At 41.0% G+C, this 13,778-nt stretch overlaps 1 protein-coding gene across 5 annotated transcripts in view; it reads left to right on the forward strand.

Moving 5' to 3' along the window:
- GPC5 (glypican 5) overlaps positions 1–13,778 on the forward strand; it is a 775,603-nt gene that overhangs the window by 14,394 nt on the left and 747,431 nt on the right. For all 5 annotated transcript variants that reach the window (XR_014688693.1, XM_084506835.1, XM_084506837.1 and 2 more), the window contains exon 2: positions 126–287. Coding sequence is in view for 4 of the 5 variants with exons in the window: in XM_084506835.1 (XP_084362961.1) it covers positions 126–287 (162 nt within the window). In the remaining variant the exon portion in view is untranslated. The remainder of the gene's footprint in view (positions 1–125; positions 288–13,778) is intronic.

The raw sequence follows: 13,778 nt of genomic DNA on the forward strand, positions 1-13,778 counted from the left end.
CTTTGAAGCTCTGGGTATTTCTTTTAAGCATATATACCTATGCTAAAACCAAAAAAAAATTCTGTGCCTTTATGTATTGTGTACCTCTATTTCATTGTAATCATTGTAATTACTTCTTTCTCTAGGGGTTGATCTCCAGGTTTGTACTTCAAAAAATCCAACATGCTGCAACAAAAAGATGGAAGAAAGATATCAGACTGCAGCGATGCAAGATATACAGCAAGTGCTTCAAACATCAAGTGCTACATTAAAATTTTTAATATCTCGTAATGCAGCGGCATTTCAAGGTAAGGCTTCCTGCTTTTTGTCTTCAAACCTGTTCATACTTTTCTTGATTTTAGTCTTTGATTAGTTTAGGTGTATAATAAAAGTTATCTGTTATTTTTTAGTTTCTCTTTTCCCTGCAGAAGGAGCACTGAATCATGTAGGTGATAAGCAACTGCATTGCTTTTGGAATTAGTGACTTTTGAAAAATAATATTTGAGAAGAAAGAAGCAGTTTTAAAAAGATTGACTAAGCTCATAAACCACTACCTTGGCTTTCCTCCTAGACCTCTTTAATTTGGATGATAATTTAATTAATTTGGCAATACTGTTGTCTGGTGTGCTAGAAAACAGAGATTTTGTTATTCTATTTCTGCTTACCACATTGTCTTGTTTTAATGGAAATACTTGGGTGTTGTTTTCCTGAGGTACGTTTCTGAGATCAAATTTTGTTCCAGGTATGTAGGTTCTTGAATTTTTTTTATATTTTTTTTTAGAGTTGATAAAAATAAGTAAAATTTGAATTTCAAATTGAATTGAATTTTAATTAAATTGAAATTAAATTGGTAAAATGAAATTGAATCCAGTGAATTTCATTTGTTTCAATGTATGATGGAAAACTATCTCATGAATTATAAGCTGTTTGAGCTGGTGGTGGGATTGCCTTTAAGAAATTTTCCTGCATACTATTCATCTTACTCTGAATTTATAATAAGGCATCAATTAATGCAGAAATTGGTCAGGAACTGGAAATATGTGAGAAATAGTTGCAATGTACGTTTGTATGTGATGGAAAGAGAAATAGGATTCATACATATTATGGGCAAATCCCTACAGTCTTGTCATTTGTCTATTAATGTGTACTTACAGCCTTATTGTGCACTTATGACTACTTGGGTGGATGGGATAAGATGTACAGGCTTTGTAAGTTGTCCCTTTGGTGGCTCTCTTGTTTTTAACCTTTGAATCTAAAATGATTAGCAGATTTAAAACTACTGTTCATAAAATGGACCCCAAATTGACTCTGAGCTCCTAAGGCCTTCCATCTTTTGAAGTTTAGGTTCTGTCTAATGCTAAGACCAGGTTGTTGTCTGCCTTCTGGAATCATTGCCATTTAGCCTGGATAATACAGCTGTCAGTGTGTGTCATGATCAGAAGATCGTTGGTAAAGTGCACAAAGAAAGATCTTGTGCCCTGTCATCTGCTTCCATTCTTCCTTCCAGCGTGTGTAGATTAGCCGTCTTCTTTTGCAATATGTTGTGTTCCTTTGCTGATCTGATGCTGTAGACTCTGTAGAGCTGAGGAACCAGCGGTACTTTCCTTAAGTGAGGGCTGTGCTTTCTGCTGTGGGATTTTAACACCTCCTACCTTCCCTCAGCCATAGAACAACAAAACAAAAAACCAACCAACCAAAAACAAAAAACACCTTTACATATCTAGGTTATATACTTGTGCAATCCCAGAATTTCTTAGTCTTGACAGGAATTGGATTTAAGTGAAATTAAAGTGATGTTAGTGAACTTAGTGAACCCAGAAGCTGACTTTTGCATTTGCTTTTACATCCTGAGAGGCTCAGTCTGTTGCATATTTTCACACTGTGTGCAACCTTGCATATTTTCACACTGTGTGCAACCTACCCCTGTAGCTGAGTTCTCCCTGAAAGGCAGGAGTATGCATGCCTTTGAGGAGAAATGATGATGAGGTGTTTCCCTCATGTACAATCTTAGCAATTATTCAGCATGTGGGTTCTAGGCTCTTTTTGCCTTTTAAAGATTTTAATTGTAACCCCTGCAAGTTCAGGAAGTCTCCCTAATCACCAATTTAGAGGCTAATAAGGAGCAAATGCACTTTAAAATTATCCCACTAATGCCATTTTACAGCGTAGAAAGGGTTTCAGGAAGCACTAGTGATGATTCATCCTCCCACTAGAGGGATGGTTTGAGGCCCTCTTGAGGATTACATTTTTTTCATCTTTTGGGGAAAAACACGTGACCAGTGCTTGTAGCAGGAACCTAAGCCATCTTTCGCAAATACGTAGCCTAAACACTCAGTACTAATCCCATTGGCTTTTTCTCATTATTTACTTTTAAACTAATATTTTTCAATGCATATACTATGAAGTATATATTTTGTATATGTTACATACTTAAGATATTTCAAATTATATGATTTGGTACTTTAGTCTTTTATTTCCATCTATGCAAGGAAGTATAATTAGAGAGAATATTCAGTAGATTCCAGAGTTGCTGAGATAAAAAACCTTTGCTCTTGAAGTAGTAATTTGTGGGAAAACATGAAGTTGTACATACTATTCATTTTTGAAGAATTGCTACTATTGCTAGCTGAAATTCAGGCTGTATGATTTCAGATTCAGAAACCATAAAACGATGTTGCTGATGTTTTTTGGGTTTTGAACTCTAGGAACATAGTAAGACATACTTCTGTCTGGACAAAATCCTGCACAACCTGGTCTGAGTTCCGTTTTTAACCCTCTTAGAGCAGGAGTTTGGACCGAAGACCTCCAGAAGGCCCTTCCCAGTGCCTTTGTCTCTGCATTCACCACCTGGAGAAAGATCATACCTTTAGGCATTCCCCTTATCTTCTGTTCAGGCTAGGCCGTGCAGCCAGAAGTGTGATTACCTCGAAGTGAAAACTTTACCAAGTTTTCCTGCTACTTTGGCAACAGGTCAGGCATCTCAGCAGTTAGGCAGAAAGTGTGAAGGGGGTTCCTGGCGTGTGTGCAGATGGGAGCAGGTGTCATGGACTTCACCACGGTTATTACCTGCCTTTGATTGTTGGGGTTGGATGCCTTGGCCTGAAAGAGCTGACTGGCTCCAAATGAAACAAATAGGTAATGTTTTCTTTCAGTTTCATACATATTCAGTAGTGAGAGGTAGTTAAAATAAGTCATCTGTGTCTGCCTTCGGAGGTCTTCAGAGGCATGTTTTCTGTACGCATTAAATGAAGTCCAGATACTAAGTACTAAAGGATCACTAAGTGCTTTAGGATCACTGTATTTGCTCATAAAGCATCTGTGTGTCTATCTGTTAATTCTGTGTGTGCATGTATCTTCATATGAGAGTAAAAATACCTGTATATGACATGTCTATGCCACCTGCTAATATTTCTTTAAATCCTGTGGTACTATAGTGTGGTAAGCATTGCCTTCTATTTACAGTTTTCAAATGTTGCAAAAATTCCATCCAGGCCTTTTAAAACACGTCAGGTTAAATGATGTAAATCGTACCACTTGTGTACTGCTTCTTAGCAAGTACTGTTACGGTTTTTCCTTACATTTCAGGGCATTTTAAAATGTAGTCTGCTTTTTTACTCCACATCTTGATTCTTGTTAATACCTTTGAAGAGGGATGAGGGAACAGAAGGATAAGAGAGAGTGACGTTAAAAAAGATAATATATGCCAGCCTAGATATTAATCTAGTAAGTGGGAGATATTTTGTGGAGAGCAAGAAATCATTCTTCCCTTGGGGAAGGTGACTACAAACCTTAGGCTGCATGCTAGCAGTGTTTCAAGACAGTTATTTTACGTAGGATAGCATTCTTGCACATCTTTGCATTTTCAGCATTTGTTGTCTTAATAACAAGTGAGAAAAGTACTGTGAATACTGTGCAGGTACTGCAATGCTAGGTACTCCATTCTAGGGGAAGCCATAAAAACAAATAATCGCTTTTTTAACCTTTATTTTATATGCTGTAGACCTATATATATATATACACTTTTGCAGAGTTCTTAAATACTACACAAGGTTCAAGCTGACCCTTGTTGGTACCTCCAAATGAAAGAAGACCAAGAGCCAACAGTGGTCAACTGGCATGGTCTGGTTTGTAACTGTCTTGCTTGGGAATGGTGCCTGTAGGACCTTTAGTTCCCAGACACTCTTATGTAGCACTTGGCCAAAAGTTTCCTCTGGGATGAGTCTTGGGCTGGCAGATTTTTATTTTTTATTTTTAGTTCAAAGTACCTGTAGTCATGTAGTCATGTGAAGACTACAGCAGTTCCTCAGCAGTTCCTCACTGTGAACATCTAAGAGGGAACATAGATGTGTGTTAGCTAGGCTTGCTGAGCTGTTGTAGTGTTGAGAGGTTTAAACCTGACATTGCTGATACTGTCTTTTGGGAGGAGATCTTGGCACAAACCGTTCCTCCAAAAATATTTTGGCATTGTTCCATGGAGAGCTGGGTGGAGATGTCCAACACAGAAGGGAGGAGGCAGAAGTGGTTGTCTGGCTCCCTGCCTGAAAGTGTTCACACCTGCAGGGTCAGCTACCACTGGCACAGGGCAGAGGATGCTGTGTACCCTGCCAGAGCCTGGGACCTGCTGGGAAGATTGGTGCTTGGTTAAGGTTGGAAGTGACATGGGTGTAGCCTAGGCAGCGAAAGACTCAGCAATCAGTCAGCTTACACAGTTTTGCTTATCTGTTTTGCTTAAAGAGTGGTTGAATAAGCAATACGGCACTCAGGACTTAGGAAGAATGATTTCAGACATCACTCTGTTAGTTTCTTACTGGCTAGCCTTGCTATTGCTTATCATCATGACAGTGCTATGGTGATACTTACCTTTTGTTTCTCATAAAAGAAACAGGAATATTGGCACAGATTTGTGAATTAGATTATAGGAATCAGATATGTAACACTAAAATGGAATCAGCCTGTAGCTTCCCTTTATGTTACTAGGGAAAACCTTTCTATTACAATAAAGACCAAAGTGCAAATTTATTAAATGCTTTCTACCAATATAATTGGTATCTGTTTTTCTTATTTTACAGTCTCTTCAATATTTGGCATTGCAATAGGTTCTTGAAAGGATGGGGACTGCAGTTAAAATTAAAAAATCACTAGTGACCTGTACCAGGAAAAAATGTTTGTTCTGAGAGCAAAGCAAAGGTTCTGGAAAAAAAGTTGTCTGATCTGTTTCAGGCCAGATAGGCTTTGCAGAACAGGATAGGTGGTTGAGACTAAAATGGAGTTTTCAGCACAGTCTTGTCAATAAACTGTCAAGCGGAGTCTTCTTACCTATCTCATGTGCGAATACTTTCTTCAAGATTTGAACCATCCTACAATTCAAAAGATTTGGGAGAGAAAGTTAAAATTTAGCATTGAGGTAGTGCTTAACGAAGTTGAGAGCCTTTGATTGTCATGAGGGAAACACATTTGAATTTCACAATGATAAGGCTTTAATAAAAGTACATTATGTGTGCCAGCTGGGTTTGAAATAAGTAAGTGCTGGTATTGAAATGCTAGTGAACCTCAGTGGGTGTCATTGAATTGTCTAGGGATGATTTCTAAATTACTCTAGTATCACCGTTTGCTGTTTTTGACAAGGGAAAGCAGTAAAAGATTTAAATCCTCTGTATTTCAGGTTTTCTTTATTGAGGTGAGGGCAATACCTTCTCCTCCAAATGATGCTTATAGCCAAGTCCAGTAAGACATGATGCAGAGCAGTATTGTGAATGTGAAAGAGAAACCTGAAGAGTTTTCATATGTGATGACATATTACAGGTGACACAAGCTGCCATGTAGTACAATGCTTTATTACATAACACCAGTGCTCACCTAGTAACATTTGAAATAAAAAAACAAGCAGCCAAAATGATGGGTATGGAAGACTAGAAAGAACTTGCGTCCTGTATCCATAAAAAAGGCTTCCTCCTGACCCTGGCCATACCATGTCATGGATGTATGACCCTTGTATAGTCACAGTGCAGTGCCAAGTTATGTTTAGGGGAAAAAAAAATCACAACAGAGAGGAGTTCCTCTCCAACCACTTGAAGAAGAACTAAAGTCATCTAGGAAGCTGGTGATTTGGAGTGGGGTGGAGCTACGGGCAAAGGATAGCAGATCTTGTGTCACTGTTACTTTTTCACACAGAGCATATAACTCTTCAGAAAGTGGCAGTATATGACATAGCAGCTTGTCTGGTTGAAAGGGAAATTAAGAGATAATTAAGTAAAAGGACAATTAAGTACAATCCATTTACTGAAAGTAAATCAGTAAATTTACTGAAAGTAAGTGGATTTTGGTTTGTGCTACTGTGTTTAGGATCTCTAGTGTCATAAAATTGATTTAAAAAAATGGAACCTTGAATCGTTTAAGAATGTGGCAGCCTTTCACCAAAATAGTGGGCTTGGCAAGTATACCTTTGTAAGAAAGAGGTAATAAATGACATTCTTTCACTGCAGCATTTCCTGACACTTTTACTACTATGTAGGAAAACTCTACAGTTTTTGTGATGTAAGCTCTGGAGTATATTGAATCACCTTGCCCCAAACCAGTTTCTTTTTTTTTTTTTCTGTATAATTTTATTACATAATAGATCAATGTTGACTTCAAGCTTGATCAGAATTAAGTGAAATCAAACTTATATCAGATTGTTTGAGGTCACAGTACACGTGCTACATTTAAATATGATAAAGTTGTAGCCCGTAGCTAAAGTAAATTATATGAACTAGAAAATGTGTTCAAAGCTTCTGAGCTGCTTTCTCTGGTAGCATGCTAAGCCATAAGAAATAATGAAATTTTGTTCAACCTTGTAATACTATATCTGCTCTGGCACTGTTTCAATTGTTTTCCATTTGTGAAAGTCTGTGAAGAATTATTTGAAAATTAGAAAACTATTTCAGCAAGATCTGCTGTATCTCACTTAAGGTTTCAAATGATGATTGCCCTCTGTATAATTTGCAATGCAAAGAGCTGCTTTGAAGTTCCAATATTTTCCCTTTCTCTTCTCTGTAATCCTTTGTATTTTAAGTGTGATAAAAATAAGCTAAAATCCAAGTACCTATGAATCCCAACTTCCATTAATTAAATGAAACTGAGTATATTAAAAGTCAACGAAGTGGACAGGCTGAGACCCAGTTGTCGTTGGGTTGTTGAACTGAGGGATAAGGGTCTCAAAAATGTCTCAGGTTCAGTTGAGTTATGCACCTAATTCTCTTACCTGGTAGAACTTTCCCCATAGTGTCGTGGTTCCGCTCGAGTGGGCAGCCGAGCTCCACCACAGCCGCTCTCTCACTCCCCCTCCTCAAAGAGGAATGGGGAGAAAATATGTGAAAAGGGCTCAAGGATTGAGATAAGGACGAGAAAATCACGCAATAATTATTGTAACGGGCAAAACAGACTCGGCATAAGGAGATAGTAAGATTTATTGCCTACAACTAACAAGCGAGAGAAGTGAGAAAACAAAGGAAAAAAAAAAACCAAAAGCACCTTCCCCCCCATCCACCCTCTTCCACCTCCTCCCCCCGAGCGGCGCAGGGGAACGGGGAATGGGGGTTATGGTCAGTCTACAGCACTTCTTCTCTGCCGCTCCTTCTCGGTCACTCTCGTCCCCTGTGCTGTGGGGTCCCACCCACGGGATGCAGTCCTTGATGAACTGATCCGGCGTGGGCTTCCCACAGGCAGCAGCTCTTCCAGAACTGCTCCAGATATGGGTCCGTACCACGGGGTCCATCCCTCAGGAGAAAACTGCTCCAACCTGGCTCCCCTACGGGCAGCAGCTCCTGCCAGATCACCTGCTCCTGCGTGGGCTCCTCTCCACGGGCTACAGGTCCGGCCCGGAATCTGCTCCGGCAGGGGTCTTCCACAGGCGGCAGCCTCCATCAGTGCAGGGCCACCTGCTCCACCGTGGTCTCCTCCACGGGCTGCAGCGTGGAACCCTGCTCCACCGTGGTACTCCATGGGCTGCAGGGGGACATCCTGCTTCACCATGGTCCTCACCACAGGCCGCAGGGGACTTCTGCTCCGGCGCCTGGAGCACCTCTCCCCCTCCTTCTACACTGACCTTGGTGCAAGGCTGTTCTCCCACTCCCTTGACTCTCCCGGCTGCTGTGTGGCGCAGCGTTTTTTCCCTGTCTTAAATATGCTCTCACAGAGGCGCAAAACAACATCGCTTATTGGCTCGGATCTGGAAAACAATGGGGCCCTTCCCAAACATGGGGCAGCTTCTAGATCTTTCTCACAGAAACCACCCCTATGGCTCCATGCTACCAAAACCTTGCCACGTAAACCCACTACATTCCACCCCTCGCCTCTGTTAAAAACATATTTAAGACTACTCACAACATACTCTCACTTTACAATTATCACAACAACCTTCACAAACTTCACTTACATCAAAAAGAAAAAGAATTCACCACACCAAAATAAACATAACATCATCACAGCACCGACAAGGTGGACATTTTACACACACACCACCCCTCGTCCCTTCACCACACTAACATATCACAGTTACTGCTTTCTTAAATTCTTCACAACTTGTACATTCCTAACAATCATCCTGCACATATTTTTGCCCGTTACTTCTACTAACTATCATCCTTATCTCAAATTCCTTGAGCCCCACGTTGGGCGCCAAAAAAGACTGTCGTGGTTCCGCTCGAGTGGGCAGCCGAGCTCCACCACAGCCGCTCTCTCACTCCCCCTCCTCAAAGAGGAATGGGGAGAAAATATGTGAAAAGGGCTCAAGGATTGAGATAAGGACGAGAAAATCACGCAATAATTATTGTAACGGGCAAAACAGACTCGGCATAAGGAGATAGTAAGATTTATTGCCTACAACTAACAAGCGAGAGAAGTGAGAAAACAAAGGAAAAAAAAAAACCAAAAGCACCTTCCCCCCCATCCACCCTCTTCCACCTCCTCCCCCCGAGCGGCGCAGGGGAACGGGGAATGGGGGTTATGGTCAGTCTACAGCACTTCTTCTCTGCCGCTCCTTCTCGGTCACTCTCGTCCCCTGTGCTGTGGGGTCCCACCCACGGGATGCAGTCCTTGATGAACTGATCCGGCGTGGGCTTCCCACAGGCAGCAGCTCTTCCAGAACTGCTCCAGATATGGGTCCGTACCACGGGGTCCATCCCTCAGGAGAAAACTGCTCCAACCTGGCTCCCCTACGGGCAGCAGCTCCTGCCAGATCACCTGCTCCTGCGTGGGCTCCTCTCCACGGGCTACAGGTCCGGCCCGGAATCTGCTCCGGCAGGGGTCTTCCACAGGCGGCAGCCTCCATCAGTGCAGGGCCACCTGCTCCACCGTGGTCTCCTCCACGGGCTGCAGCGTGGAACCCTGCTCCACCGTGGTACTCCATGGGCTGCAGGGGGACATCCTGCTTCACCATGGTCCTCACCACAGGCCGCAGGGGACTTCTGCTCCGGCGCCTGGAGCACCTCTCCCCCTCCTTCTACACTGACCTTGGTGCAAGGCTGTTCTCCCACTCCCTTGACTCTCCCGGCTGCTGTGTGGCGCAGCGTTTTTTCCCTGTCTTAAATATGCTCTCACAGAGGCGCAAAACAACATCGCTTATTGGCTCGGATCTGGAAAACAATGGGGCCCTTCCCAAACATGGGGCAGCTTCTAGATCTTTCTCACAGAAACCACCCCTATGGCTCCATGCTACCAAAACCTTGCCACGTAAACCCACTACACATAGCTATGATAGTGTTACCTCTTGGGCTGAGGAAAGAATCACAGAATTGCTTGGGTTGAACAGGACCTTAAACACTATCTAGTTCCAACTCCCCTGCCATGGGCAGGGACACCTCCCAGCAGACCAGGTTGCCCAAAGCCCCATCTAACCTGGCCTTGAACACTTTCAGGGATGGGGCATCCACAGCTTCTCTGGGCAGCTTGTGCCAGTGCCTCACCACCCTCTGAGCAAACAACTTCTTCTAAATATTTAATCTGAATCCATCAATTTTCAGTTTAAAACCATTTCCTATTCCTATCACTACGCTCTCTGACAGAGTTCCTCCCCAGCTTTCTTGTAGGCCCCTTTAGGTACTGGAAGGTCACTCTTAAGCGCTCCCCAGAGGTCTAGTCTGAAAAGCCCCAACTCCCGCAGCCTCTTTTCATAGGAGAGGTGCTGCAGCCTTTGATCATCTTCATGGCCCTCCTCTGGACCTGCTTCAGCAGGTCCACGCCCTTGTCATGCTGGGAGCCCCAGAGATGAAAGTAGTACTCCAGGTACTCTCACAAGAGCAGAGTAGAGAGGAGGTGAACCACCTCCCTTGACCTGCTGGCCATGCTGCTTTTGATGCAGCCCAGGACATGGCTGGCTTTCTGGGCTGAAAGCATACACTGCCAGCTCATGTTGAGTCTTTCACCAGCCATCATCCCTAGGTCCTTCTCCTCAGGGCTGCTCTCAGTCCACTTATCACCTTGCCTGTAGTAATGTTTGAGATTTTCCTAACCCAGATGCAGAACCTTGAATTTGGCCTTGTTGAACTTCATGAGGTTCACACAGGCCCACCTCTCAAGCCTGTCCGGGTCCTTCTGGATGGCATCCTTTCCCCCCAGTGTGTTGCTGACACCACACAGCTTGGTATCATTGGCAGACTTGCTGAGGGCACACTCAACCCCACTGTTTATGTCATTAATGGAAATATTAAACAGTAGTAGTCCCTGTGCAGACCCCTGAGGGACACCGCTCGTCACTGGTCTCCACCTGGACATCGAGCCATTGACTGTAACTCTTTGAATGAAACCATCCCGATAATTCCTTACCAACCAAGTGGTCCATCCATCAAATCCATGTCTCTCCAATTCAGAGACAAGGATATCATGCAAGACAGTGTCAAATGCTTTGCACAAGTCCAAATAGTTGATGTCAGTCGCTCTTCCCCCATCCACCAGTGCTGTAACCCTGTCATAGAAGGCCACCAGATTTGTCAGGCATGGTTTGCCCTCAGTGAACCTGTGTTGGCTGTCACCAAGCACGTCCTTATTTTCCATGTGCCTAAGGATACTTCACAGAAGGATCTGCTCCATGATCTTTCCAGGAACAGGCATGAGTCTGACTGGCCTGTAGTTCCCTGGGCCTTCAGTTTTTCCCTTTTTAAACATGGGAGTTATGTTTCCCACCTTCCAGTTGGTGGAAACTTCAACGGTCTGCCATGAATTTTCAAATAAAAGTAGAGATATAGTAAGAGATATAATATAGCAAGACAATGATTATACCCACTGGTTGGTCTAGGGAGCAAAGTTGTTACAGAAGCCTTATTAACTTCAGAAATCATGTATTCAGATGGTATTTTGTTTTCTTTATAATGCAAAAACCAGGATAAGCAGTGTACTATTGTAACTTAGAATTGAACCCAGTATGCACAAAAAGCACAGCATTAAGGGGCTGTTGTAAGTGCAGAAATCTCAATATTTAGATTAATACTTTTAAGCACTAATCCTGAGTTTTATTTCTGTATTGCAGATAATAAAAATGTCTTTTATGATTCTGGAAGGATTTACTTTCATTGTATTTCATTCTTATCTTTTGGATACTTACTTGCATACATGTATGCTTTGCTACAGGCATTTCTGAGGTTTATAAACACAGGGATGCGCTGGGATTCTGTAATAACAGTTTTCACCACATCAGTCTTCTCTTAAAATTCTGTTTCTTCTGGTGTGCTCTTAGGCTTGCAGATTCTTGTCTCAAACTATGGTTACTTACAATCACTTAATTATTTTTACTAGCTGCAGTAATACCTGAGTTACAGGTAAGGCTGACTTACATACATGTAGACTGGTATTTATGCAGTCCTGTCAGCATGGATATCAGCTAAATTTTCAGAGTCAAATGCTGGATAAATACTAAGATTTTTACATAATATATAACGTTTATATTTATATATATAATAATAATATATATGCAATATATATATTAATGCTCAGCTAAGTGCTATTTTGGTTTAGGTCTTTGTAACAAAGTGATCAGTATAGACATATGCTAATCTCAAACTTTTATACTTTATGCCATGCTTACACATTAGAAAAAAGAAAAGTGATGTACAAATTTAAAACATCATTTCCTTCTATGAAGTGGCTTGCATTTTCATGTAACTGTGGATGCCTGCATACTGCTTATTCTGAAAATTTTGGGAAGCTGATTTGTTGGTAGAATGTAGGAGATTGAAAGGAGACCAAAGTCCAAGAGAAGGCAGTATAAAATTGGTGGTTTAGGACAAGTGTTTAGTGTTGTTTCAAAGACGACATTTTTCTGTAGCCATTTAGATTTCCAGGATTTTCAATTACAAGTGGAAAAGTTATATTTCTGTTTAGTAGTTCTATTTTCTCTGTTAAGAAAATGAACTACATTGTCAGCCAGTCAAGTATTGTTGGAAGACAGAACTTAAAGTAATATTGAGAAGTTAGAAACAAAGCCTGAAAAACAGTGTTTATTAGGAGCAAATACAGGTGCTACTTTTAATTGCGAAGAAACAGAAGAAATAACAAGATGGGGGATAACTTTCTGTGGATCTCTTTTGTAAGAAAAGTTCTTGGAATAATGATGGATCAAAAGTTGACAGAAGACAGCAATCTCTTCCTGTTGTGGGGAAGACAGCTATCATCTCAGGATTCTTAAACAGAAAGACAGCAGATAAGATTTGTGAACCGAAACTTGTCTGTTTTGTGCTGATAAACCTTGAGCTGGAAGACTGTTCGGTTTTGGATAGCTTACTTGAAGAAGAAAATGGGCCAGAAAAGGGAGCAAAAGTGTACTCTGAAATCTAAACATGTAGCTTAAAAAAGGGACAGCCCTGGTTCCTTTAAAATGAGAGACCTAGGGAAGAACTACACTATTCTTAAAAAACAATATGGATGATAACTGTCTAGAAGAAAGTTACCTGTATTCTGTTATGCGGGGTACATTAAAAAGAAAAAGGTTTTATATTGTAGCAAGGGAGGTGTAGGTTCAATATGAGGAAATATTTTCCAATGAAACGTTAAAAATATTTGAATAAACTACTAGGGAAGTTCAATGTCCAAATGTCTTAGAAACAAGCTGTACAGGACAACGTGTGCCAAGAATTATATAGTAGATATGATTGATCATGCTTTGGGGCAGAAGGGACAGTCTAGACTGCTCAACCTGCTTTTTAGCCTTACATCAGGTTTAAAATGTGATTAATAAAGAAAGGTTAAAGGAATTGAATGTTTTAAATAGTTTTAAGTTTAATCACTGGGTGCTATGATCTGACATGTACTCTAACATAATGGGATGGACTGCTTCAAACATAAAGATGGACTTAAATTTAGAATACTACATTCCTATATAGTATAGGGATATATTTATATGAATGAACATTCATTTGTTCAAAACTTTGTACCCCCAAAATAATTTCATTATTTATTATTTTTACAGTGAAACTGTTGTGCATAGAGCTACAAAATACGTGGAGTTACTAATTATATTATTAAGAACTCCATGTTCCACACAGGAAATTCAATTAATTTTGTAGTTTTTGAAATATAGTCTTATCTTTACCACCCCCTTTTTTTTTCTCCAAATTGCATCTCAGTGAACATAATGCTTAGGAGAAATGGAACTATGTACTGTATTTTCAAAGGCTTTGTGAGAAGTAAAAACAGTTCTCTTTCCCAGCAAAACTAAAATAGTCTGCACTTAGGTGAAATTTTTAAAGTTGAATGTTTTTACATCTTAATCAGGTAAATATAATTGTATTTTAAGTGATATTTTTAATTAGAAAACAATCTTGTCAAAATAG

The sequence above is a fragment of the Aythya ferina genome, assembly GCF_964211825.1.
Source record: "Aythya ferina genome assembly, chromosome: 1".
In the NCBI taxonomy this organism is placed as follows: domain Eukaryota; kingdom Metazoa; phylum Chordata; class Aves; order Anseriformes; family Anatidae; genus Aythya; species Aythya ferina.